This window comes from Muscardinus avellanarius, assembly GCF_963383645.1.
Source record: "Muscardinus avellanarius genome assembly, chromosome: 6".
In the NCBI taxonomy this organism is placed as follows: domain Eukaryota; kingdom Metazoa; phylum Chordata; class Mammalia; order Rodentia; family Gliridae; genus Muscardinus; species Muscardinus avellanarius.
In genome coordinates, this window is record NC_137791.1 from 19,747,862 (window position 1) to 19,773,937 (window position 26,076).

General features: G+C 43.1%; 1 protein-coding gene across 3 annotated transcripts in view; it reads left to right on the top strand.

The window, feature by feature from the left end:
- The window catches only part of ARHGAP10 (Rho GTPase activating protein 10), a gene marked incomplete at both ends in the record, with an annotated part of 308,500 nt that overhangs the window by 119,076 nt on the left and 163,348 nt on the right, over window positions 1-26,076 (top strand). For all 3 annotated transcript variants that reach the window (XM_080697718.1, XM_080697720.1, XM_080697719.1), the window contains 4 exons: window positions 7,796-7,897; window positions 13,766-13,876; window positions 16,442-16,546; window positions 23,688-23,817. In XM_080697718.1, the coding sequence (XP_080553844.1) occupies window positions 7,796-7,897; window positions 13,766-13,876; window positions 16,442-16,546; window positions 23,688-23,817 (448 nt within the window). The remainder of the gene's footprint in view (window positions 1-7,795; window positions 7,898-13,765; window positions 13,877-16,441; window positions 16,547-23,687; window positions 23,818-26,076) is intronic.

Genomic DNA, 26,076 nt, shown 5'->3' on the forward strand with positions numbered 1-26,076 from the left:
GTGTGTGCGGCAAAGCCCTCTGGTGAAGTTGCCCGTGAGGAGCCAGCCTTCTGGGTCCCTGGTTTAACAGAAAGTTTTTTATACATTATTAAAAAAAACCAGAGAAACGAGATGATCTGTGCTATATAGTAATCTCTAAACACCTGTTTTCTCCATTAGATTGTTAAATCTTTTATAAAAACCTTTTATTTCTTCATTTTCTACCTGAAGATACCTAATAAATAGACTGGTTCACTGATAATTTTCAAAGAACCAGGTTATAGTTTCCTTTGTGGGTGTTTGATTACTTTCTGTGCCCGTGTCTCCTAAACATCCAGTCCTACTATGATAAGCACAGGCTTTTGTTTCTCTAGTTAATATCCTTACACAGGATGCTTTAAAAACCCTTGACGAGTATTTTAAAAACAGCAGAGGCCAGGCGTGGTGGCACACGCCTGTACTTGGGAGACTGAGACAGAAGGGTCTCAGGTTTGACAGCAGCCTCAGCAAGTAGTGAGACTATCATCAACCTAGCCAGACCCTGTTTCAAAATGAAAATAAAGATAGAGCCAAGGATGTAGGGCAGTGGCTGATGCCTCTGGGTTCAATCCCAAGTGTGACTAAAAAAAAGAAGGCCCTAACAGTGGCCACATCAGAAATTTTAGGCATCAGTGTAGACATCTTTATCTTCTTGGTCCTCTTCTCTTTCCTATCCAGTCATGTCATGCTCTTGCTTTCTCCAGTCTCCAGAAGCCCAATTATATGTCTAACTGTGGTTTAGACATAATCTAAGCTGCTGGGTGGTTTTTGTAAATTGGATTTGCTAAAAGCCCTGAGACATTCTTGTTGGCCCTTTTGCTTCTGTTTGGCAATGCCCTCTTTAACTCCCATCTGTTTGGCTTTGGTTAGCCCTCTATTTTGTAGGTTCTCATTCTCTCCTCTTTCTCCTCTCTCTCCTCTCTCCTCTCTCCTTTTTCTTCTCCTCTCTCCTCCTCTCCTCTTCTCTCTTCTCCTCTCCTTTCTTCTCTCTCTCCTCTATCTCCACTGTCTTCTCTCTCCTCTCTCCTCTCCTCTCTCTCCTCTCTGTCCTCCTCTTCTCTCTTCCTATCTCCTCTCTCCTCTCTCTCTTCTCTCTCTCTCTTCTCTTGTGTGTGTGTTGGTTTTGGGGATTGAACCCAGGGACATTCTAACACTTTGCTACACCCTCAGCCCTTTTTGTTTATTTTGAAACAGCATCTTATGAAGTTGCTGAGGCTGGCCTCAAAAAATTAAACCTATTTCTGGATGTGGTGGTACACACCTGTAATCCCAGTACTTGGGTGGCTGAGACAGTGTAGGACCAAAGTGGGAACATGACAGGCTTCATCCATACAGCAAACATGCTAGGCCTGAGTTTCAGTTTCCCAGGAATACAACTAACAGTTAAGTGCCAGTTTTGCCACCTGGGTCAGGATGAAAAACTTCCAACCAACCCCAGGAGGCACGAACCAAATGGGAAGCACCAAGTATCCTGTCTGTTGCTTGTGATAACAGCAGTAAAAATTCCTTTTGGTTTAAAGATAACTCTTGTATATCACAGCCCGGGTGACTGAAATGTATAAAACTGCCTTGGAACAAAGACTCGGGGTACTTGTCAAGACTCCATTCTGGATGAGACTCGGACCCTGGCTCGAGCTAGTTCCCCAATAAACCTCTTCCTGCCTTTGCATTATTGTGTGTCGTGGTGGTCTATGTCACCCTGGGATTTCGGACTTTGAGTATAACAACAGGAGGCTCACAGGTTCAAGGCCAGCAGCATGCAGTTACTTAGCGAGACTATTTCAAGATAAAATAGGGCTGGGGATGTAGCTCAGAGGTAGAAGGCCCTTGAGTTCCATCCCTAGTACCACCAATACATCCCCCCCCAAAAAAACCCACCTGAATTATTTGTCATATTCGATTATGTTTGATAAAGCAGAAACATTGATTTAATTCTGTTTCTTTCATTTTAGTAACAAAATATTAGTGCCTGCCATGTAGTGCAGTGTGAGAAGTCCTGGGACATAGCAGTGAGTTAAACACTGGCTTTAGGATGGGCGTGGTGGTGCACACCTGTGATCTCAGTATGTGGCAGGCTGAGGCAGGAGGACCGCAGGTTCCAGGACAGCCTCAGCAACTTAGCCAGATTCTCATCAACCTAGTTAGACCCTTTTTCAAAGTAAAAAATAAAATTGGGCTGGGGGGGTGTAGCTCAGAGGTAGAATGTCTCTAGGTTCAGTCCCAGTATAACAAACAAACAAACAAACAAGCATTGGCCTTCAAGAAGGTAGCAGCTCTTTGGGAGACTATGAAACACAAAAAGCATTCAAGGTGCGGGATGATAGGTCACCAAGAGGCTGAGCAGGAGCACTGTGGCGTGAGTCCTGCCAGCTCAGCTTTGGGCCACCAGAAGGGCTTTCGGGAAGGCTTTGTTCTTCCTGAGTTGAAGCCTTGCCTTACTGAGTTGAAGTTTCTATGCCTAACTGAGCTGAGTGCTTTGTGGGGCAAGATACTCAGGGCCTCCAAACGTGTTTCCTGGGTGGCAGAATGGGACCGGTGACTTTTGTGTCTCAGGAGGTTATTTTGAGACTTCAGTGATTTTTGAGGATGTGCTTCAAGCGTCGGGTGTGGGGCCTCCCGTATGTGGTTGCAGTTATTTTATTATCCTGTTTGTGGCTTGCTCTTTACCAGTTTGCCAAACAAAAATTGCTGAGGATTTTGTCTGCATCCTGGTTTCAGGGGTCGGGGTCTGTCTGTGTCCTGGGTTCAGGGGTGACAGGCCAGGGTATTGTGGCTTATGATTCTCTTGGCTGAACAGTGCTGAGAGGCGGGGCAAGTGGCTCTGGAGCAAGTGCTCAGGAGCCGAGGGTGGCACTGGGCCGGCGCCCCCACAGCCTCTTGCTGGCTTGTCCATGATGCACATACTGGGTATGATGTGAAGAGCCCAATGCTGTGGGAAGAAAAGCTGAATTCTCTTCCAGAGCCTAGGGGAGCTTAAAGGGAAGGGGTGGAGTACCACAGTGCACCGTCAAGTAGAAATGGAGCATCCCTACGGTAGCTGATGGGGAGCTGCATCCCCCTGAGTGGGTGAGGGAGTGCTTCCTAGAAGTGGGTTTGACCCACACTGCAGGATGCTGTAAGACCCCGAGAATCACAACAGACCACAGTACTCTGATTAGCTTGGGTATTCAGTAGACTGCTTCTACTCCTGGGCGGGGTGGCTCACCCCTGTAATCCCAGTACTTGGGAGGCTGAGGCAGGATGATCACAGGTTTGAGGCCAGCCTTGGCAACTTAATGAGACCCTGTTTCAGAGTTAAAACTGAGGGTGTATCTCAGAGATAGGATGGCCTTATAGGTTCAATCCCCAGGGGAAGAATAAAAAAAGAAAAAAAGAAAAAAAAAAGGATGCTTATACTAAGTATTACTTGGAGCATAGATGTTGTTTCCTGTGTGTGGTATTTCCCCATGTCATCATTTAAATAAAAAGGGAGAAGGAGTTAGATTGCCAAGTGTTTTCATTTCTTCTCTAGTAGTCAGATATTAAATGTTTATGGTTTAAGAAGGAAAAAAAAAGTTTTTTCATTTCCTTATCCTAGAAAATTTGTGAAGTACAAAAAATTTTTTAGAACGTTATCCATCTGCCAACTCAAAGTTCTTCTTCCCTTTAATAAAACAAAAAATTATAATACTGTATAGAAAAATGGGCAATTAGAAGTTATGTTCAACTTTATATAAGTTTTTTGTGTTCTTTACCCATTTTACCACGGAAATAGTACTGTGTGCTTTTTACCAAAAATTGCTTAATAAAAATGGAATGTTTCATGTGATAAGAATGTTTATTTTGTGCCAGGCATGGTGGCACATGCATAGAATCCCAGCATTTGGGAGGAAGAGACTGGAGGATCACAGTTCATGGACAACCTCAGCTACTTAGCGAGGCCCTTTGCAACTCAGAGACCTTGTTTTAAAAATAAAAAGACTAAAAACTAGGGCTGGGGGTGTAGCTTGGAGGTAGAATGCCCCTGGGTTCCATTCCCAGTACTGCAAAAAAAAGAATGTTTTTTTCCTCAGACACATTGGTTGCAATTTCTCCCTATGTAGCTGTTTGCTACTCAGCCTGATTACAGCATATGTTTTGATATCTAGAAGCTCAGATGGCTGATTCTATTTCTTTTATGGCTTACAAGGTCTTGGTCTTATTTTGAGATTCGATGACAATCTCTTTATTATGGCTTTTTTTTTTAAACTTGGAAGTCTTTCAACCCATCTGGAACTGATTTGGATAGGAGGTGGGGTTCTCTGTTTTCTAGTAGTTAAAAAATTGTACCAGCACCAGTGATTGCATTATCTTTGTTTTAAACCTAGTGATTTCTGATGGCATCCATCTATCACCTGTCTTACTTCTAATGGTTTTTGAAAGAACTTGTAATTTGAATTTGGTTTCTTAGGTTATGAATTCTCTCTGCCTTTCATACAATGTAGGTCTTATTTGATGAGTTATACTCCTAAGTAATACATCTTTACTGTGTTTTTGCACATGTACATGCAATGTGTGTGTGTGTGTGTGTGTGTGTGTGTGTGTGTGTGTGTGAGAGAGAGAGAGAGAGAGAGAGACAGACAGACAGACAGAGTATTGAACTCAGGGACATTCTTTCTCTGAGCTACATCTCGGCCCCTTTAACTTTTTTTTTTTTTTTTTGGTAGAACTGGGGATGGAACCCAGGAGCATTCTCTCTCTGTGCTACACCCCCAGCTCTATTTTTTATTTTGAAACAGGGTCTCACTGAGTTGCAAAGGGCCTCACTAAATAACTGAGGCTGCCCACAAACCCAGATCCTCCCGTCTCAGCCTCTCAAATGCTGAGATTACAAGCGTGTGCCACACGCCTGGCTCTTTTTTGCTTTGGAAACACGGTCTCTTTAGTTTGCTGAGAGTTTCTCTCAAGTTGCTGAGGCTGGTCTTGAACCTGTGATCCTCCTGTCTCAGCCTCCCAAGGTCTTGGATTAGAGGTGTGGGCCACCATGCCCAGCTGCACATGCAGTTTAAAACTGATGACAAGTAAATTCCTATGAGTCATGATTCATCTGCAAACCAAAGTTTGGTTTGGCTTATTTATTTTCTTAAATTTCTACCAAACTTTTCTTGCCACCATTATAAATAGAGGTTTTTCAGCTATTCCAGGGAAATTTAGGAGAGGGGCTGTGCAGTGGGCTGTGTTACTACTTAATGCAGAACTCTGGTCTCTTGGGTGACTTCCTCTCTGGGGCGGGCAGGGCTCTTTGGCTCCCCATTGCCCGGCTCTCCTTAATGAATCTCCATCCCAACGGACTTCAGTCATTATATTATTGCCAGGCCCAGACTTGAGTTTATAGGAAACACATTCACATTATAATTTTAATTAGATCCTTGATGGAGCTTCTTAGATTAGGCTGGTCAGTTTATTTCTGTTGCTTATAATGCAGTAATCGGAAAGAAAACGGTCCATCCTTTGGTGAATGCTACCTGACTACCATCTCCTTTAAAGCTCACGTTACTTCAGCACCAGAAACCACATGATCGCAGAGAAACAAAACGCCATTCTATAATCGCATTCAAAACAAATGCAGGGAGAAATAATGATTCGAGTCTCCAGATTCCAAAGCAAAACACAGCGGCATTTGTAGAAGGCCACGGCATGCACGAACAAATGTGTTTCTGTTTTAATTGGTGGGTGTAATGTTGTTTCTTGGCTAAATCCTTTCTTCGCGCAGCCTTGATGGTGCCATTTTCTTTGATGCCCAACTTGGGCCACGTGTTGATTCGCGTGCCCCACATCGCTGAGCGTGCTGGGTGTTTGCTGATTTCAGCCATATCCCTTCTTTTGTCCTTTTCTGGGATGCAAATGGAATCAGTTTAGCGAGTAAAAATGTTTTCAGTACTTCTGGTTAAGCATCGGTGTGCAAGAACAGTGAACTTTTCTTAATACCTCACCCTCTCCTAGCATCTTGTGAGCGCAGAGGCCCAGCTTCATCCCTGTGTTTAAACCTGAGAAACCAAGCTCCACAGGCTGCTGTCACCCCGGCGCAAGGTCACAGGGTAGTAAGTGGCCAGGACTGGGACTGAGTCCTGTGTGCTCTCCACACTATCAACTTTTTAACCTAATGGAGATTTTGGAGGTAGCAAACATGTGTTTGGCTTCAGTTTAATTTTCTGTTGTTAAAATCCATGATGAAGGGTCCAGTGTGAACTTGGAATACTAACCCTGTAGACTCAAAAGAAGAAAGTTGTTTAAGTTAAAAAAGCCGGGACAAAGCCAGGCGTGGTGGGCACGCTTGTAATCCCAGCGCTTGGGAGGCTGAGACAGGAGGATCACGCAGATTCAAAGCCAGTCTCAGCTACTTAGTGAGCCCCTCAGCAACTTAGCGAGGCCCTGTTTCCAAATAAAATATAAAAGTAGGTCTAGGGGTCTGTCCCGGAGGTAGAAAGCCCCTGGGTTCCATCCCCAGTACTTACAATAAATAAATAAATAAATAAATAGCCTGGGCATAAGCACAGTCAAAGGCTCTGTTTCAACAGAAGCATGAAACCAGTGAAAACAACATGATTTCTTGAATTCCCCACCTCCCCCACCAACACAGGTGAGCCATGGGATCACCAAGAACGAGCTGGTGCAAAGCAATCCCAGATCTTATCGACAAGAAACTTAGGTTCTGTGTTGCCAGATTTTTATTTTTATTTTATTTTTGAAGTTGTGCAAGTTACCCAGCCTCTTCTTCACCAACATGGGCAATGATTTAGAATCTTTAGATGACCTGCCTGAGGATAGGTTTGCAAAACAGCGGTTTATAATCCCTGGGGTTGGGGAGACAATCAGAAAGAAGTAGAAATCACATTCTATGCCTTAAAGGGAAATCTCATACCAGAGAAGGCCGGCATAGTTCACTATCTTTGTTTTAGAAAGGAGAAGTTGGGAAACAGGGAAGGGAATGTCCCTGTCTAGGAGGTGGTGGAGAATTTGCGTTTGATGACACATTTTGACACCAGGAGGACATAATGTGCTCTCGTTGATATTCAAAAGTGCTTATTAAAACCCTGCCCAGTTGGCCAGTGGTAGTAGGGGAGATTGTCTTCTCTGGACTGATAGAAGCTAAAAGAAAAACAAATACTAGTTCTAAGCAGGACCTGAGAAATGTTTGTAATCCTAACCAAATGGGCTGAGCACTAGTAAGGCAATATTATTTTAAGCCCTGTTGACCTATTGGTACATATTTCTTCGTAGTGTTAAATCATTTGGGAATGTTTGGGAAAGTCGATGACGACAGCCGCAGCCAGAGATTCTTACTGTTATATTTATATTGGACCGTGGAGGGGAGAAGATCTTTCCCAAGATGTTTTTTTTTTTTTTCTAACAGTAATTACTGTGATTTAAAAAAAATCTAGAATATAATTTAATCAATTTTAAATGAATTCCATTTCTCATCCCAAATCTGAAGCAAGCTGTAGGCTTTATGCTCTTTTCTTTTTGTGAGGGATGACTAGCATAGCAATAATTCTTAACACCGATAAGAGTTGCGAATAACACAGGCTTGGGAAAAAGCCCACGAAAGAAAAGCAAGGGAAGCGTGTCCAAGCCTAGTGCTGGCTCGATGGTTAATAATCAGGGTGCAAAGATATTTCTCTCACATCCTTCCATTACATCCAGTGACGCTTTTCCGTTTGCAGATATTTCTCATATTTTGAGCCTCCCAGTGGAATAGTTATGTGTATGCATGTTTTTCTGTTTAATCACAGTTAATCTGTGTGTTTCTGATTTGTAGGAAGAAAAGAAGAAGTTCGACAAAGAGACTGAAAAGAATTATAGCCTGATTGATAAACATTTGAATCTGTCAGCCAAAAAGAAAGATTCACATTTACAAGAGGTATTCTTTTTTATTTTTTTTCTGTTAATTCTTTTGCAAAATTAAAAAAGGAAGCAGTACATGTCTTTTGTTAAGGTGCTTTGCCTTTAAAAAGTTGTCATCTGGGATTATATAGAGATGGGGAAAAAACGGGTTTCACAATGAATAAAAAAGAAATACTTCTTGTAAAACAAGATGAAAAATGATGAATGGATCTTGTAGTGATTGATTACATATGGATTCATAGTAGTAAAATTTTAGGTTCTGAGTGTTTTTTTTTTGGGTAGGGGCAATAATTTTAGCTGGTATTACTGAAGAGCAGATAATGGTGTGCAAGATAGATCTGCTAATTGGCTTTCAGAATTTCTTGAAGAAATGAATTGAATTTCATAAGCCCATTTATAATTTTGCTCTTCTGTGAAGGCAGTATTAATCTTATTTAATGCCAGCGATTCAGGAGGTTCAGCTTCGTTGGAAGGAAAGCATCTGTTTTACTTGAGTTAATAGACTCATTTTTCCCCCCTCTTTTTGAAGGAGCCATATGTAAGGAGAAAGGAATTTATCTCTTATCTCTTATTTTCCCTCTTTCTTTTGAAGTCTTCTGCCATTTTTTTTTCCCCAACAGGCTTGAATAGAAACTTCAGTTCTGCATTTGGAATATACATTTTTATTAGCAAAATGCTGTTTGGAGTTTAGGATCCTGACTTATCCCACAGAAGTATGATTGATTCAACCTTTTTTTTTTTTTTTTTTTTTTTGGTGGTACTGGGGTTCCTGGAAGCCCTTCTACATCTGGGCTACACTCCCAGACCTATTTTATATTTTTTTATTTTTGGAAATAGGGTCTCTTAAGCCAGTGCGGCTGGCTTTGAACCTGCGCGATCCTCCTGTCTCTGCCTCTTAAGCGCAGGGATTACAAGTGTGCGCCACCACGCCCGGCGGCTCATTTTTCCCCCTCTTATTGTGGTACTAACAATTGAACCCAGGGACTCTCTACCTCCGAGCTACCCCCTTAGCCCTATTTTTATTCTTTATTTTGAAACAGGGTCTCCTAAGTTGCACAGGGCCTTACTAAGTAGCTGAGATTGGCCGTGAACCTGCAATCCTCCTGTCTCAGCCTCCCAAGTACTGGGATTATAAACACATGCCACTGTGCCCAGCCTTTGTTATTTTTGAATGCATAAGGAATCTGGGTACAATGCACACACAATATATACTATACATTATATAATAATACAATATATTTTAGTGCATTATGATAATATAATATTATTTTATATCATGTAATATATACTGTGCAAAACACCACTATAATATGTACTTACTGAAGTATCACCCAGATGGTACAGCCTGACTCTAGTATAAACCCACGTTGTGTATATTTGGCTTGACATTATCCGCACGTGACACTTTTGTCTGTGTGCCTTAGACTGACGTCTGGCTGGCGCTTGACAGCTCATACAGGAGAAAGGAGCTTTGACACCACTTAATCCTCACTGCGTCCTGGAGCTATGGCTCCATTCTCTCCCTGTGTAGAAACCACGTAATAGCTGGGTGTGCTTCTGCCGCCGGCCCAGCTTCCCATTGACTTTGTAATGACAGCTGGTGCACTCACAGACTTGCTGTTAGCAGTGTTCACCTCTGTTCTCCATGGTCTCTCTCTCCAGGTACCCGAGGGAGGAGTGTTATGCCCCAAGTAAATTTCCATCTCCTCTTGGCTTGGTAATTAGGCAGCTTCTAAACACTGCCCAGGTAGAGTTCTTTGTCACCTGGGCCCTTCCTTCCTTCCTTCCTTCCTCCCTCCTTCCCTCCCTCCCTCCCTCCTTTCCTTTCCTTTCCTTTCCTTTCCTTTCCTTTCCTTTCCTTTATTCTTTTTCCTCCCTTTCTCCCTCTCTCCCTCCCTCCCTTTTTCTTTCCTTCTTTTCCTTTTCCTTCCTTCCTCCCTCCCTCCCTCCTTTCCTTTCCTTTCCTTTCTTTTTCCTTCCTCCCTCCCTTCTTTCCTTTCTCTTTCTTTCCTTTCTTTTCCCCTTCCTTCCTTCCTTCCTTCTTGAACCCAGGGGCATTTTGCCTCTGAGCTAAACCCAACCCCCTACCCCAATGTTCTCTTTTATTTTTGAAACAGGGTCTCCCTAAGTTGTGGAGGGCCTCACTAAGCTGCTGAGGCTGGTCACAAGCCTGTCTCAGCCTCCCAGGTGCAGGGATTACAAGCGTGCACCACCACACCTGGCAGGCACAAGTCCTCTTTAGCTTCAGAATATGGCCGCGGCTCATGACCCTTCTGCAACCCCACCTCATGGCTCCCTCCACAGGCCCCAGGAAACCCTCCATGACCTGCGGCCACTTCTCAGGATAGCACGTTCCTTGATCAAGGCCTTTGCCTTGAAGACCTCCTACCTAGGATGGTTTAAATTTTTTAGTTTTTGGTGCTGGGAGTTGAATCCAGGGCCATACGTGTGCTAGAGACTCTGTCACAGAGCTCGCCCCTGCCTGGTGTAGTTCCAACTGGGATAGGCAGGTCTCACTTCTTCAAGTGCTCTTAAGAACGCTCTCTGCTCAGAGGCCATCTCATTAGAAACACTTTCCCGCCCATTCTATGTAGAACACCCCCCTTAATCTGCTTCTTTCCCCAGGTTCTTATAGCAGATTGACCTGTGTATACTGTTTACATCTGGAATGCAAGCCCCTTGAAGGTTTTCTTCAGTATACTATCCTCTTTGCCTAGAAGAAGATCCAACAGGGAGGAAGTACTTAATATGTATTTATGGAGGACACACATTTGAAGATGTGTGTGCAGCGAGCCAGGGCATCGTTGATTCCATCAGTGCCAAAGATCAGAAGCTTGAGACCTCTGGAGGCAGATGACTCCACTTGATTTACATGCTGTTTGTTCTTCACAAACGTACACGACTCCCACTTGAAAGCCTTCTGCTGAGAGCACGAAGGTCTTACCAAAGAGGAGGCTTTTTTTTTTTTTGTGTGTGTGTGTGTGGTACTGGGGTTCCTGGAAGCACTTCTACCTCCAGGCTACACTCCCAGACCCATTTTTTATATTTGTATTTGGAAACAGGGTCTCTTAAGCCAGCGCGGCTGGCTTCGAACCTGCGCGATCCTCCTGTCTCCGCCTCCCAAGCGCGGAGATTACAAGTGTGCGCCACCACGCCCGGCGCAAGAGGAGGCTTTTTAAGGGAGAGAAAGTTCAGTTTGGATACTCATTACCTTTGCCAGAGGCTAATGTGTTGCTGATCTTCAGCAAATCGACTGGAGGGCTCAAGAGATTAATAATGGTTGCTGAGATTTGTACTGAACAGAGGCATAGAAATGTGTATAATTTATTCTATCCTTTTGACTCAAATGAAAGAGTGGAAAATTGCAGAATGCACAATGCTGGCTATTTTGATAAAGTCTCTTAAGACCTTTCACTCTAGCCCTCTGTTTATTGGGCATAATAGCTTCTACCTCCATCTGTTTCCATCCCTGAATTCTACTTAGTATTTATACTGTAACCAGTGCTGCATATTTGGCGAAGCTTCTCTTTTGATTTTGAAGTTTATCTTTTTGAGTAGCCAAATCATAATATTTCACATAAATATCACTAGAGAAGTATAGATCCTTTGGAGAACTTTGAGACCAATCTACAGTCTTAAATGTGGTAACAATGGAATTTCCAAAAATTAGATGACAAGGAAAACTGAAATTTTATGTTTGCTAATGAAAGCTACTGGCTTTTGTTTGGTGTAGAGTATGCGTTCGTTTTGTGTTGCTGTAACAAAATACCCGAGACTGGCTTTTTTTGTAAAGAAAAGAGCTAAACCAGCTGACGGTTCTAGCGGTCCAAGAGCACGGCACCTGTGGGGCTCTGCTGAGGGCCTCATGGTAGACGGCCTCATACAGAGGGTAGTGTGTATGGAAGGGAGAGTTGGGAGGCACCAGGCAACCTCGTTTCCCAGGATCTAATCTAGTCTCATGAGACCTGCATTAATCCGCTCCAACAGGAGTGCATCCATGACCTAATTATCACTCACTAGGCCTTACCGCTTAACGAATCCACCAACTCAACACTGACTCACTGGAAGCCAAGCTTCTTCTAGCACATGGACCTTTGAGGACACACCGAAACCATATCCAAATCATAGAATCATAAAATTTAAAGTAGAGTGATTACCTTTCTTTTTCTGAGCTATACTCCCAGCCCCTATTTTCTTTTCTTTTTTTTTTTTTTTAAATTTTGAAACAGGGTCCTGTTAAGTTGCTGAAGCTGGCCTTGAACCTGCGATCTTCCTGTTTTGGCCTCCCAAGTCCTGGGCTTACAGGCATGCACTACCATGCCTGGCTCTGATTGACTTAGAGTTGTGGTCAGGGCAAAGGCAATCTTGTGTGCCCCTGGGTACAACTTGGATATCCGTCACCATCATTCTAAGTTATGGGCTGTCTCTGACCCCAGAGTCTGTTGATTTCCTTGGGGAGTGCATGGTGCAGAAGTTTTGATATTCAGAGCATTCATGAGGAGCAGTGAGCTTGATAACAGGGTGAGGGGGGTTGTAGCAGCAACAACAGCTGGGAGAGGGAATTGGCTAAAAAACAGAACCAGCTTGGAGAACAGGACTCTGGTTTAATATTTTCCCTGAAGAGCTTCTCTTAGTGACTGACATGAAGCAACCTGCCCATCTTTTTGGTGCTCACTTTATCAGTGATGCAACAAAATTGCAGTGTTTTTGCTGGAAGTTAGGTCTGTTACCTGCTGGTGGCTGAACAATCAAACAATCAAACCGGTTAACTGGGGGCATAAAAATATCATAATTTTCAGATAGAAACTCTCAGTTTAGAAATGCTCATATCTGAACATTATTTAACCTGAATCTTTTTTCTTTCTTTTTTTTTTTGAGGTCCTGGGAATGGAACCCAGGGGCCTTGTACTTTTGAAACAGTGTCTCACTGAGTTGCACAGGGCCTCCTAAGTAGCTGAGGCTGTGTTGCAGGGAGCATCAGAATTTGCTTCCCTTCTAGGAAGCTGAATCACACCCCATTGTGTGTACACACCACATTTTGTCCATCATCTCATCCGCCCTTGCACATCTGGATTGCTTCTATTTTTTCACTATTGTGAAAAATGCTGCTGTGAACATGGGTGTACAAATACCTATTTCAGTTCCTGCTTTTAATTCTTTCAGGTGTATATCTTAAAGTGAAGTTGTTGGATCATGTAATCCTCTTATTTTTGTGCCACCACACTCAGTTTGAGTCTGTGATTTTGACTCTGTACGTGGTTGCACCTTGGTGCCAGTTGTGGTTTGAGGAGAGTGTTTCATGAAGAGAGCATACCTGTTGGGTCTTTAATCCTCCGGCACCATCTTTTTCTGCAGAGTCTGATAGTAACTGTTTTTCTTTCTGTGTTGTGTGTGACATTCTACCTGTGAGCTACATCCCCACTCCCCTTTAATTTTATTTTTTTATTATTTATTTTATTTATTATTTATTTATTTATTTTATTGGTGCACTGTATTCATACATCATAGTAGGATATCCCCTTTAATTTTAAACAAGTTCTAACTGGGTTACTGAGAGTCTTACTAAGTTACTGAGGCTGGCCTTGAACTAGCAATCCTCCTATTTGTTTCCCAAATACTGGGATTATAAACATGCACCACCATGTCTGGCTTGATAGTAACTGGGCCATGCGGTTACTGTTACCACTTAATTCTGCTGTTATATCAGAAGACTAGAAAGGAGACTAGAGAAACGAGTGGTATTGATGATGTTCGGATACAACTTTGCTTGCAAAAACAGGCAGGATGCCACCTTTGGCTTCTGTACTAAAGCTTGCAGACCTCTGGTATAAAGTTTCCCCTCTCTGTGTCTCCAGTTTGACTAACCTCTGTTTCTTTAACACAGGCAGATCTCCAAGTGGAGCAGAACCGGCAGCACTTTTATGAACTGTCTCTTGAATACGTGTGTAAGCTTCAAGAAATCCAAGAAAGAAAGAAATTCGAGTTTGTGGAACCTGTAAGTTTTAGGGCCAGTTGATTGCTAATAGATTTTTGCAATATAATAGAAACATCCCCCCCCCCCGGTCTAATTTATGATTGCTAAGAGCTGCAATGCATAAACATGAAGCAAGACATCATTCACACTTTGGAAAGGACAGACACAGTCTCAAACTGGGGAATCACTGCAAATGCAGTAGTTCTCGACTCATGCACAGCAATGTGTAATGAATTCTGTTTCCACTGGTGCAGGATCATAAGGACTGCGCTTTCTTGTAGCTGCAGTCTTTAAAAAATAGCTCTCAGGGCCGGGAGTGGTGGCACAAGCTTGTAATCCCCTTGCTTGGGAGGTGGAGACAGGAGGATCCTGCAGGTTTGAAGCCAGCCTCTCTGGCTTAAGAGACCCTGTTTCCAAATAAAAATAAGCCCTCTTAGCGGGGCGTGGTGGCTCATGCTTGTAATTCCAGCATTTGGGATGCTGAGACAGGAGGACTGTGGTTTATGGCCAGCCTCAGCAACTTAGGTCCTCCGTAACTTAGACCCTATTACAAAATAATGAATATAAAATAGGACTAGGGGTATAGCTCGGAGGTAGAATGCCCCTGGGTTCCATCCCAAGCACTGCAAAATAAATAAATAAATAAATAAATAAATAAATAAATAAATAAATAAATGCTATCTGCAAATATTTATTTTAGAATGTGAATGAAAGTAATATTTTATGGGAGAATTCACACTAAAGGTTGTTTTGAGTTGACCTAACTGAACTTTGGTTCTTTAAAGAGTTATTTTTATCATGATTTTCTAAGATAACTTACAATGCTTATGATGACTGGAGGCGAGAGCCTGTATATGCACTATTTGAAACAATTTTGTGAGTGACTGTAGCATTTATACATATGTTAGAAGCATTGATTTCTGCTTATGATTACATAGATGTTTTCAGGTAGGTTTAGTTATTTATACATTAATACACACATATGTGAATATATACTGAATCGAAATGTCTGGTATTTTATACTGTGGGTTTTAGCAAAAATAGAAAATAAAAAAGAGAAACATTGGGAGTCTTGATTCTTAATATTTAAATTTTAATAGAAAATTTCTTGTTACTTTCTCTTTTTTTTGTGGTACTGGGGGTTTAAGTCAGGGGTGGTCTACCTCTAAGCTATACTCTTAGGCCTATTTTTTTATTCTTTATTTTGAAACAAGGTCTTGCTAAATTGCTGAATCTAGCCTCAAACCTGTGATCCTTTTTCTTAGCCTCCCATGGACTGAAATTGCTGGTGTGAGCTATGACACCGAACGTTGTATTTTTTCTTATACTCTATCAAGCGATATGGCTCAAATACTATACTGTTTTCCTGTTATGTGTATGACTTTGGAGAAACAAAAGAATAAACCAGTAATGACTAATTAAAAGCTGGCCAGTTGAAGTAATAAAATTACCCTAAATTAAACAATTAGAGGAAAATTAAACCTTCCTTAAGGTTTCCTGCTATGTGAAATAACAGCCTACATTTATTAGGCATTTAAGTGCACAGTCACGGCCCAAGCCATTGTTCTAGACTGAACTGTGCTCATGCCCTTATTCTACACAGTAACCCAACGGGGTGAGATTTCTTATTATCCCACCTAGCAAACGAGGAAACTGAAGTCCAGGATGTGTTGATGATTTGCCCAAGGTCACATGACAAGAGCCGTGAGGTAGGGAATTGGCCGTGGTTGGCAATGGTGTCAGAGCTCCCCAGCTTAAAACTGTTATACTCTATGGTGTTCCGAAAAAAAATGAGATTTAGCCGGGCGTGGTGGCGCATGCTTGTAATCCCTGCGCTTAGGGAGGCGGAGACAGGAGGATCGCGCAGGTTCGAAGCCAGCTACGCTGGCTTAAGAGACCCTGTTTCCAAATAAAAGTATAAATCGGTCTGGGAGTGTAGCCTGGAGGTAGAAGGGCTTCCAGGAACCCCAGTACCACCAAAAAAAAAAAAAAAAAAAAAAAGAAATTTAGGATTTTCTCAACTCTCTCCCTCAAACACCTCAACTTCAGATACACTTACGTGTGGGCAGAAGCTGCTGCCCTCTAGTTAAGAAGGGCAGGTTGGGAGTCAGTAGGAAACCAAGGGCTTAATGACTACCCTGCTGGGCCCCTGGGCAAGCCACTGAACATCCTTGTCAACAAGACCAACACTGCTGCCTGGATCCTAGCGACGGGCTCTTGGACTCTGATTTTGTTGTCTTGTAGATGACAGTGACCTAGAGTGTGAAGGTGTCAGCTACAAATGAGTGTTGGGATTCTCTTGACTGATGAGGACCAGGGTGACTTAGGATCCCCATTTCCTTAAAGAGCTTGCTATAAATACTGCCTTTTGGCCCTGACGTTTGAGAAGAGCATTCTTCATGTTCTGTAAAGGCCAGTTGACAAATGATAAGTGCTCAGAGGTATCTGAACTCTGCGACTCCCTTTGAGTATCTTCAGTGGGGAGCAGGGAGGTGAAGGGTAATTGGCTGCGGATATACTTGGTTCTTCTTTCCCTCCTGGGTTTTCTGTGTGCTAATGATCTCCCCTGTTTTTCCTTTGTCTTAGATGCTGTCGTTTTTTCAGGGAATGTTTACTTTCTACCACCAGGGCCACGAACTTGCCAAAGACTTCAATCACTACAAAATGGAACTACAGATCAACATTCAGAATGTAAGGAAACAAAAGCTTTCTGGCACAAGAAAGAGACCTTTGGAATGTGTGATGTCGGGTGTTCAGTGTCTGAAAAACCCTTAAATAAAACCAGGCTAGTCTGTGGGCGCTGAGAGTGTGGGGTTCTGTTGCCACCTAGTGGTCAGCTCTGGTGTAACAAGCTGCTCTTGAGCGAGCCTGCCACCTGGCGGCTTTTCCTGTGTGTTCTGTGACTGTTCTAAGGACCAGGCTTGTTAACATTAACCCTGAGTCGCTTGTTCATTAACAGGGCATGCCACTTGATTAAGGCTATTAAATTATGAGTGAATTTTCTTTTTTTGTGTGGTACTCGGGGTTGAACTCAGAGGCATTCTACCTCAGGGCTACACTCCCAGCCCTATTTTTTTTAATTCTTTATTTTGAAACAGGGCCTCACTAAGTTGCTGAGGGCTTCACTAAGTTGCTGAGGCTTATGATTCTCCTGTCTCAGCCTCCCCTACTGGGGTTACAAGCACCCCACCATCCAGGCTGTGAAATTTTCTCTTCTGTTGCTTAGGCTACATGATTTTTATTCCCAGCAAGGCATAGGACTCAAGTGGAATTTCTTTTCTACAGTTTAGATGTGTTCAGGAATGTGCTCTTCACAACTGCTATTGGTTGTCATTATTTTCTTTTGGAAAACAACACTTTCTGTCAGATCTTGGATAAAAAGATTTGGAGAACTTATCTATCAGGCAGTATATAGTATGCTATTTACTTAGTTTTTTTTTTTTTTTGTGACGCTGGAACTCAGGGGGAGTGTTATACCTCTGAGCTACACCTCTAGTCCTTTTAAAACTTTCTGTGTTAGCCGGGCGTGGTGGCGCATGCTTGTAATCCCCACGCTTGGGAGGCAGAGACAGGAGGATCGCGCAGGTTCGAAGCCAGCAGACTGCACGATAGAGTTTTGTGAAAAGAGCATTAGCTGGTTGAGATTCGATCGCAGTCCTCATTTCTTCCCCTCCACTGACTGGGTACGTGCCTCCTTGAGGTTCACCTGTTCTACCTGCACCTCATCTGTGCAGGTCAGGGCTGACCTGGAGGAGAACCTTTAGGCAGGTCTGTGCGATGCAGTCATTTGTGGAGCCCGTGTCAAGAGAAAAACTGGGCCCCTTATTCAAGAAGGATGACGAGTTTGAAGACAGAGACACCAGAATGTTAAGCCCAGCGTGAGTCCTTCTGGGTATGTTCCTGTGTGACCTCACACACTACCTGCACAGGACCCCAGCCCTGCCTTAAGCATGTGGGGACACGTCAGTTTCCTAGGGCTTTCGGTGAAACTCCCTGCACAGCTTGCTTCAGCATGGAGGTACATTTAAAATGCCCACAGGGAAGAGGGGATCTTCTTATGTGCTCCAGAGTAAGTTCAGAGAGCTTTAGTATGTCTATGGGAATGAGCCACACTCAGTCTGAAATGTGTGTGTGTGTGTGTGTGTGTGTGTGTGTGTCATACTAGAGATTAATTCCAGAGACATTTTACCCACAAGCTACACCCCCAGCCCTATTTCATTTTGGAACAGGATCTCACTAAGTTGCTGAGGGCCTCTCTAAGTTTCTGAGGCTGACCTCAAACCTATGATTCTCCTGTCTCAGGCTCCCAAGTACTGGGATTCCAGGTTTGCACCATCACGCCCAGCTAAGTCCTGCAGTCTTATGTGCATACCTCGAAGACGGACTCTCATTTAAAATGTTTCACAAAACGACTGGGTTTAATATCCATAGTATATGGCAACCTTATGCACACAAATGTCTATTTCCTGTAGAGATATGGGCAGAGAACAATTGCCAGGGAAACACCTTTTCTGCATTCTAAGGATTGTGCTAAATCCTCCCCTTCTCTAAAAAGTCTTTTTTTTTTTTTCCTGGATGTTTCTAAGGGTGCTCAGAGCCCTCTCATGTCGAAGCTGTTTTTGCTTTCTGACTCGTTCTCCATGATAACACCGGGTCTAGGTGTTGTCTTTTCTTTCCCGCCCGGCTTTTCCCCCTCTCCCACTGGCCCTCTCTCCGCAGAGTGGCTAAGTGCTGAGCACACTTCATAGCACAGAGCTGCACCCGGCCCCACGAGGTGAGCTCTTCTATTGGAGATGGGGTCTTGCTGTGTTGCCCGGGCTGGCCTCACCCTCCTGAGTTCAAGTGATCCTCCTGCCTCAGCCTCCCGAGTCCTGAGGCTGCAGGCACGAGTTCCTGCTCTTCAGTTGTGTGCGTAGCTAATTCTTTTCCCCTCAGGAACCCCAGCATCTTCGAAACACATGTCACTCATCCTGCGCCATCTGCCGAGTCGCTGTCATTCACGTCTTGGCTCTTCAGCTCCTTCCTAGATGATGTCAGCATTTAGAATAATAAAGGGAAAATGCTGGTTATGTAAAACTACAGATTGCTGGAAGAAAATCCTAGTTACGTGTTATTTTCACACAATGTATGAAATGCACTGAAATGTTAAAACCACATCTTATGGTTAACTCTTTCTGTGTTATAGTATAATACATGCTCTAGGTCAGCTTTTTGGGATTTTTCTTATAGTTAGAAAAATAAAGTAGCCAGGCGTGGTGGTACATGCTTGTAGTCCCCGCGCTTGGGAGGCTGAGACAGGAGGATCGCACAGGTTCAAGCCAGCCTCAGCTACTTAGTGAGGCTCTCGGGCAACTTAGTAAGACCCTGTTTCCAAATAAAATATAAAACAGGTCTGGGAGTATAGCCCGGAGGTAGAAAGCCCCTGGGTTCCACCTCCAGTACCACAAAAAAAAAAAAAGAAAAGAAAAAGAAAGTAGAAAAACTACTTTATAATCTGAAAAAAAAAAAAAGGTTGAAAGTTACTTAAGTGTGGAAAACAACCTATTTTTCCTCCCAGTCTGGTTACACTTTTTCTATTGTAAAAATGACTAGACTTTTTTTTCCCCCATTTCTTTCTTTTTTCTTTTTAAGGGATTCAGTCTGCTTCCATTTTCTATAATCTAGAGTAATAAATGGAAAGCAAGAGGACAGCAAGATGGCTTTCAGAAGATAGATTTTTCCAAAAAAATGGAAATTGCAACCAAATCAAAGGATATTTTAACAAACCAACTTTGACTATCTGTGAGCCTTGTTCCCAGAAGAATGTGGAGTGAGGAAGGCTAGAATAGAATTCTTCCCGGGAGGAAACACAGGGAGGAGGTTTAGGATTCATAAAGCATCCCTGAAAGAGACTAGGAAAAGCAAAGAAGTACTTAAGAGTATGGACAAAAGTTTAACGCTGTTAGGAAATGACTATTGTGACTTTTCAGCCACTTAATTGTAATAAGGCAATAGTATGAGGGCTGCCTGAATTCATTTTGTTACCATGTGCTGGTCTTTGGTCTGCATGTCTTCTTTGGACTTTATACATTTTGTCTTCAGGAAAGTCTTCCAATGCAGATTTTCCCCCCCCCAATTTAAGAGATGCGGAGGAGGCAGCAGAGAGCGAGCTTTGCTCCCTGGAGTCGCACTGCACCGCAGCAGCAGGCCAGCAGGGGCGCTGGGCGGGCTCGCTCCAGGGTCCAGGGTGGTTAGTTTCAGGTTTAGTGTTGTGGAAGAAGGTGAGTTGCATGTGCCAGGTAAGGCTTGGTACATGCAGATTTTGCTGGGACTTTCTGGTTTCTCTGGACCTTAGTAACTTGCCTATAACACGGGATCCCATTCACTCTTAGAACTCGGATTTGAGCATTGCTGGTGGTCCCCAGCTGGCTTCTACCCCCGCTGAGTCTAGCCAGGGGCCCTTTGTGTGCCGTCCTGTGGAAGGCATCTCAAGCCAGTTTGGACCTGATCAGCAGTATATTTGGGGTTTGCCAGCTCACAGCTCCCTGTTCTGTCTCCTCTCTGTGCCCAGAGTGCTTGAGGAGATGATTTGAGTGGGTTTGAGTGAGGGTGGTGTGTGTGTATGCACATGCGTGTGCATACGCTTTAGAAGGTTACTGGCGTGGGCCACGTGGACTCTGCCCCGAACTGTTAGTCACTTCGTGAAACCTCCTCGTGTTTTTAATTACGTCCTGCCTTCTTTTGCTCTATGCACAAAGTCAAGGGGCCAGGATGGGAAAACCATCATCGAAAAATGGCCAGTCTGTGCTTGGGCTCCTTCTTCACCTCTCCTTGCAGAGCTTTATTTCTGGGTAAAGTTGACTGAGCTTAGGTCTTCCTTCACCTCTTCTTTTCCCCTTCCACCATGGCTCACCCTGATCCAACAGTTTTCTAGATCTCCTCCAATATACCTGCCTTGGGCCCCCAATGGGGCCCTCCTTCCCCCAGATGGGTGCTCTACCTAAAGGCTTACTTTAAGGCTGGAGACACTGCTAAAGCATGGGAGAGAAGGAACCCACAGTGCTGTATCCTGCCGCTGGATGGTGCTCGACAGAGACCTGCCCCACGGTGACCGTGAGGCTACAAGCAGTGTTTCCAGGAGTGCAGGCCCTCCACTGCGTTAAGTGCCCACACCTGACTTCTTATGACATTCAGACCTAATACTATAATCAGAAGTCACCTTCCTATGTACCTGGAATTTAGAATCAGGAATTGCTGGGCTCTGGCTATTCTGTTGCTTTGTGTTCTAGTAAAAAGATGTAATTTCCACTCCAGTTCATAATTTACCTAAACAAACATAGTACACTGGTGGCGCACGCTTGTAATCCTTGCGCTTGGGAGGCGGAGACAGGAGGATCGCGCAGGTTCGAAGCCAGCTGCGCCGGCTTAAGAGACCCTGTTTCCAAATAAAAATATAAAAATAGGTCTGGGAGTGTAGCTGGAGGTAGAAGGGTTTCCAGGAACCCCAGTACCACAGACACACACAAAAAATATAAAAAACCCCACAACACAACAACTAATCTTTCCCTTCCTCACGCAGAGACGCAGACCCTCAGAAGTAGGGCAGTGGGGTGGGGGTGGCTTCTATGGCAGTGTCTGCAGCAGGGAATTGGGGATGGGGTACAGAGGTAGTTGGAGTATTTGTGAGGCTAGTTATATTGTACAGATAAACTGAGTAAAATAAGCAAATATATTGAGGCTTATGGCAGGTTTCTCAGTGAGGAGAAATTTCTAGGTATGGAAAGGGATAGGCCAGAAAGAGACCGGAAGTGAGGGATTGGAATTAGATTTATGGCTATGAAATTATGGGATTTTATTTATTTATTTATTTATTTATTTATTTATTTATTTATTTATTTATTTTTTGGTGGTACCGGGGCTCCTGGAAGCCCTTCTACCTCCGGGCTACACTCCCAGACCTATTTTATTTTTGGAAACAGGGTCTCCTAAGCCAGTGCACACGGCTGGCTTCGAACCTGCGCGATCCTCCTGTCTCCGCCTCCCAAGTGCGGGGATTACAAGCATGCGCCACCACGCCCGGCTTTATTTATTTATTTTTATTTTTTTTTTATTTATTGGGTGGTACTGGGGTTCCTGGAAGCTCTTCTATCTCCGGGCTACGCTCCCAGACCCATTTTATACTTTTTTTTAAAATTTGGAAACAGGGTCTCTTAAGCCAGCACGGTCCTCCTGTCTCCGCCTCCCAAGTGCGGGGATTACAAGTGTGCACCACCACGCCCGGCAGGGATTTTATATAGATGTAGAAGTAGCGATGCGTATGTGGCATATCAGGGTATGTGCATGTTTATGTATGTATGCACATGCATTGCCTAAGTCTGTCTGAGAAGATTTAGGAGCAGTGTCAGCCTTTAGCTGTGAGCACACTGTGCCCAGGCCTCCGTTTCTAAATACTACCCTCCACCAGAAGGAAAAAGTCTCCTTTGGAGAAATCGAGGCCCATTCTAGGACTGGGAGAGGGAAAATATATGAGCTTTTGAGGTTCCTTATTAGCCCAGAAAGTAAGGGATTTCTCTAGGAATTAAGGGAACATGTCAGAAGACATAGTGGGGCCACTTGAGCTCCTGCTGGACACATTTAGGATGATGTGAGCATTAACATACTAATGAAAGTATTAGACACAAACTTGCGAATGCGAATGAATGTGTGTGTCTCTGTAGATGAATACAAGAAGAGTTGGAAGAAATCTCTGGAAATGATGGAGGTGAATATGAAGGGGTCAAAACGAAGACAGGGACAGGAAACCCCAGAGACATGAGAGGGGGGAAGAGGAGGAAACTGGCTCAACAAATGAGTTCCACGCTCTTTATAGCTGTGCATTTTCTTGAAGGACAGAAACATTATTTTTAAGCTCTTATTTTATGTTTAAAAGAAACCTCTGCAGGCAGTTTTTCTCTTTCACAGTCTATATTTATCAGACTCCTATCCCTCTAGGAAAGAAAAAGCACAGTTCTACCGTTTTTCCGTTCTTAAGACCCTTGGTAACCCTTTTTCATTGTAGGGAGGAGAGAGAAGAAATTTCAATAGTAATTTTCTATCTCAGCTTTTCCAGTTTCACGTCAGCAGTTTTTTAGTATTAATACAATTATTTTCAAGTCTTGATGTAAGAAATGTCCAGAAACTCCGTGGTGCTGACTCATCAAAGTCCCTTGATAATCTCGTCACTTCACCCTGAATATCCGTTTTCAGTGTAGCTGCTTGACAGATATTGGCATACTGCGTCTCCCGGGTTTCAGAAATGTGATTTGCCTTTTCAGGTATCGAAGATGTTATTTGTAGGTGAGATTTCTTTCTCCCTTCTTCAAGAAAGAAAGACAGTTTTCACATCCAGTTACCACAACGCGGACAAATGGATGTTCATGTTTATTAGTTTGCAAAAAAGAATTAGGATTTGCAGACTGAGAGCTCAGACAGATCACTAGTATAATCATAACGTGAGTTAAGTTGGCTGATGCAAAAAACATACTTCCCAGGTAGAAATTATGTGGCCTATTTAAAAAAAATGTTAAATTCAATAATATTGTGGGACCTGAAGGCAGGAAATTTTATGTTAAGTAGTAGAATTATTCATGGTGTTTCGAAAAACTTTCAAAAATACATAGCCTCTGGTTATGCTATTCCACTAGCTATTTTACCAACATTTTTCCTTTTTGGATAAAGAATTGGGATATTTTGACAAATATATAAAACATCTTGCAAATTTAATTACAGTTATCCAGAGACCTTAAAGTGTATGTGAAAAAGTTCATGAGAAGTTGAAATTTACTTCTGCATGTGTGTGTTTTATCCACTTCAGACACGGAATCGATTTGAAGGAACACGGTCAGAAGTAGAAGAACTTATGAACAAAATCAGACAGAATCCCAAGGACCACAAGCGAGCGAGTCAGTTTACAGAAGAAGGCTACCTGTACGTGCAGGAGAAAAGTAAGAGGCCCGCCCTCCAACAGTGGCTGAAGGGTTGGTTACAAAATCCCAGTTTCAGCCAGCCCTCTATACCCATGTATTCCACTGACTGCAGGTTTCAAATGTTTGATATGATGGGAAAACAAACAAAACCCCAAACCCACTGCATCTGTACTGAATATGTATTGACCATTTCATGTCATTAATTTTCCCAGAATGCAGTCTAATGATTATTTACATATCATCTACGTCCTATTATTTATGCTAAGTAATCTAGAGATCATTTAATGTAAATGGGAGGACGTGCATAGGTTGTATGCAAATATTATGCAATTTGACCTAAGGGGCTTGAGCATCCCAGGGTATTGGCATCCGTGGGGGATACTGGATGCCCTGGAACCCAGACCCTATAGATGGTACTTGAAATGCTTATTATAACTACTGTGGCATTCTGGGAAGTTGTCCCCACCACTTTCTTGCCCTCTCTTAGCCTGATGGCAGTCTTCCTGGCTAACATGTTCCTGCTTCAGGGAGTGCAGTGAGGTTAAGCCCCCAGCTCTCCAGTCATAGCACCAGAGAATCCTCCACACAGCATCCCTGGGAAGGGGCTAGCCAGGGAGCCAAGGCAGAAAGGGCAGCCGAGTTGGGTTGGAGTTGTCTCTTTCTTCCTCTTCCCTCTCCTCTGTCCTTATCACCAACACACACACATATACACACATTGAAGCCTCCCCTGTCCCTGCAACCCTGCCTCTCCACACGTTATGGTGAACAGGGCATCTTTCTCCTATCAAACCACTTCTGCCCACATCAATCTCAGATAGTTTGATTGTAAGATTACCAGGAAGACTGCAGATGGCTATTAAATATATTTCAACATAGAATTCTAACTAATTTTACAGGGTTTTTAGTAGTGTTGCTGTCTGAGGCCATTTTGAGTTGCTATGACAAAATATTTGAGGCTGGATACTTTGCAAAGAAGAGAGATTGATTGGGTTTATGCAGCACCTTGGGGATCCTTATTTGGAAAATGAAGCAGACCAGATCTCTTTTAAACTTTACGTATTCTCATTTCAGCAGCTAAGCTCTTGAAACTTAATTCTTCAATGGTGGAGCAAAGTTGCTACTTGATAGAAAGGATGGGGATGTGCTCATTTTCTTATTCTTACCTGCACGTAGAGTGCTTTACAGTTTTCATTTCATTGCTTGAGCTGGGCTGATGCACAGGACTTTTGAATTGATCTGATGAGTAGTCCATGGACTTGGGAGAAGTTCAGTGCTCTGTGATTTTACCCAGAGCTCATGGTGTGTGTAGCCCACAGAACATTTTTTTTTTTTTTCCCCCATTCACCTTTATTTAATCTGAAATGCCAGACTTCACCTCTTGGGAAGAGCAAGGCAGGACTCTGAGATTCTCTCAGATTTTTTATCATCTTAATCCTGATTTTAAAGGTTTCATTTGAAAGAACTAAATTGTAATCTAGGATAGAGTCATGAGTGTTAAAACTCCTTATATGATATGTGCGAGCAAAAATCCATGGAAATCCTAGTTTTTTAGATTCATACATAACTCATACTAAAATTGTGAGCTATGAGAGAAACTGGGCTGAGACTAGACTGAGGGGAAAAATAATTATAGTGGCTAAATCCTTCTCATTTATTATAGGCCAGATATTGTGCAAAACTTTTTTTATTTTTATTTTTGGTGGTACTGAGAATTGAACCCAGTTCTATCTCTTAGCTATACCTCCAGCCTTTTTTTTTTTTTTTTTTTTTTTTTGCTATTGTTTTGAAGCAGGATCCTGATAGATTGCTGAGTTTTGCTAAATTGCCAAGGCTGTTCTCAAACCTTGGATCCGCCCGTCTCAGCTCCCAAGCACTGGGATTACAGGCATGTATGTGCTGCTATCACATCAGTGCTCAATTCTTCTTGGGCTAATTCATTTAACTCATAAAGCAGTGCTGTGAGGTGTAAGGCACTAGTGTTACCCCATTTATCCACAAAAAAATGGAAGCAGAGGTCGCAGTGTTCTAGATCATACAGCTGCTAAATGCTGGAGTTGCAAGTCTGAATCGGAAGGCTGGGTTGGCACCCTGTGTGTTAGTTGCCAGGAGGTATGACAGGCCTTGTTAGCCATTGTGCTAGAGTGGTAGAGTAGGATCTGGGGGTATAAGCAGGGAAAGGTGGCTTGATTAGTAGGAAGACCTTAGTATTTGATTTGGAGACACCGATTTGAAGTTTGGCTTTATCATTCCTCAGGTATATAGTTAAAACTTAAATGT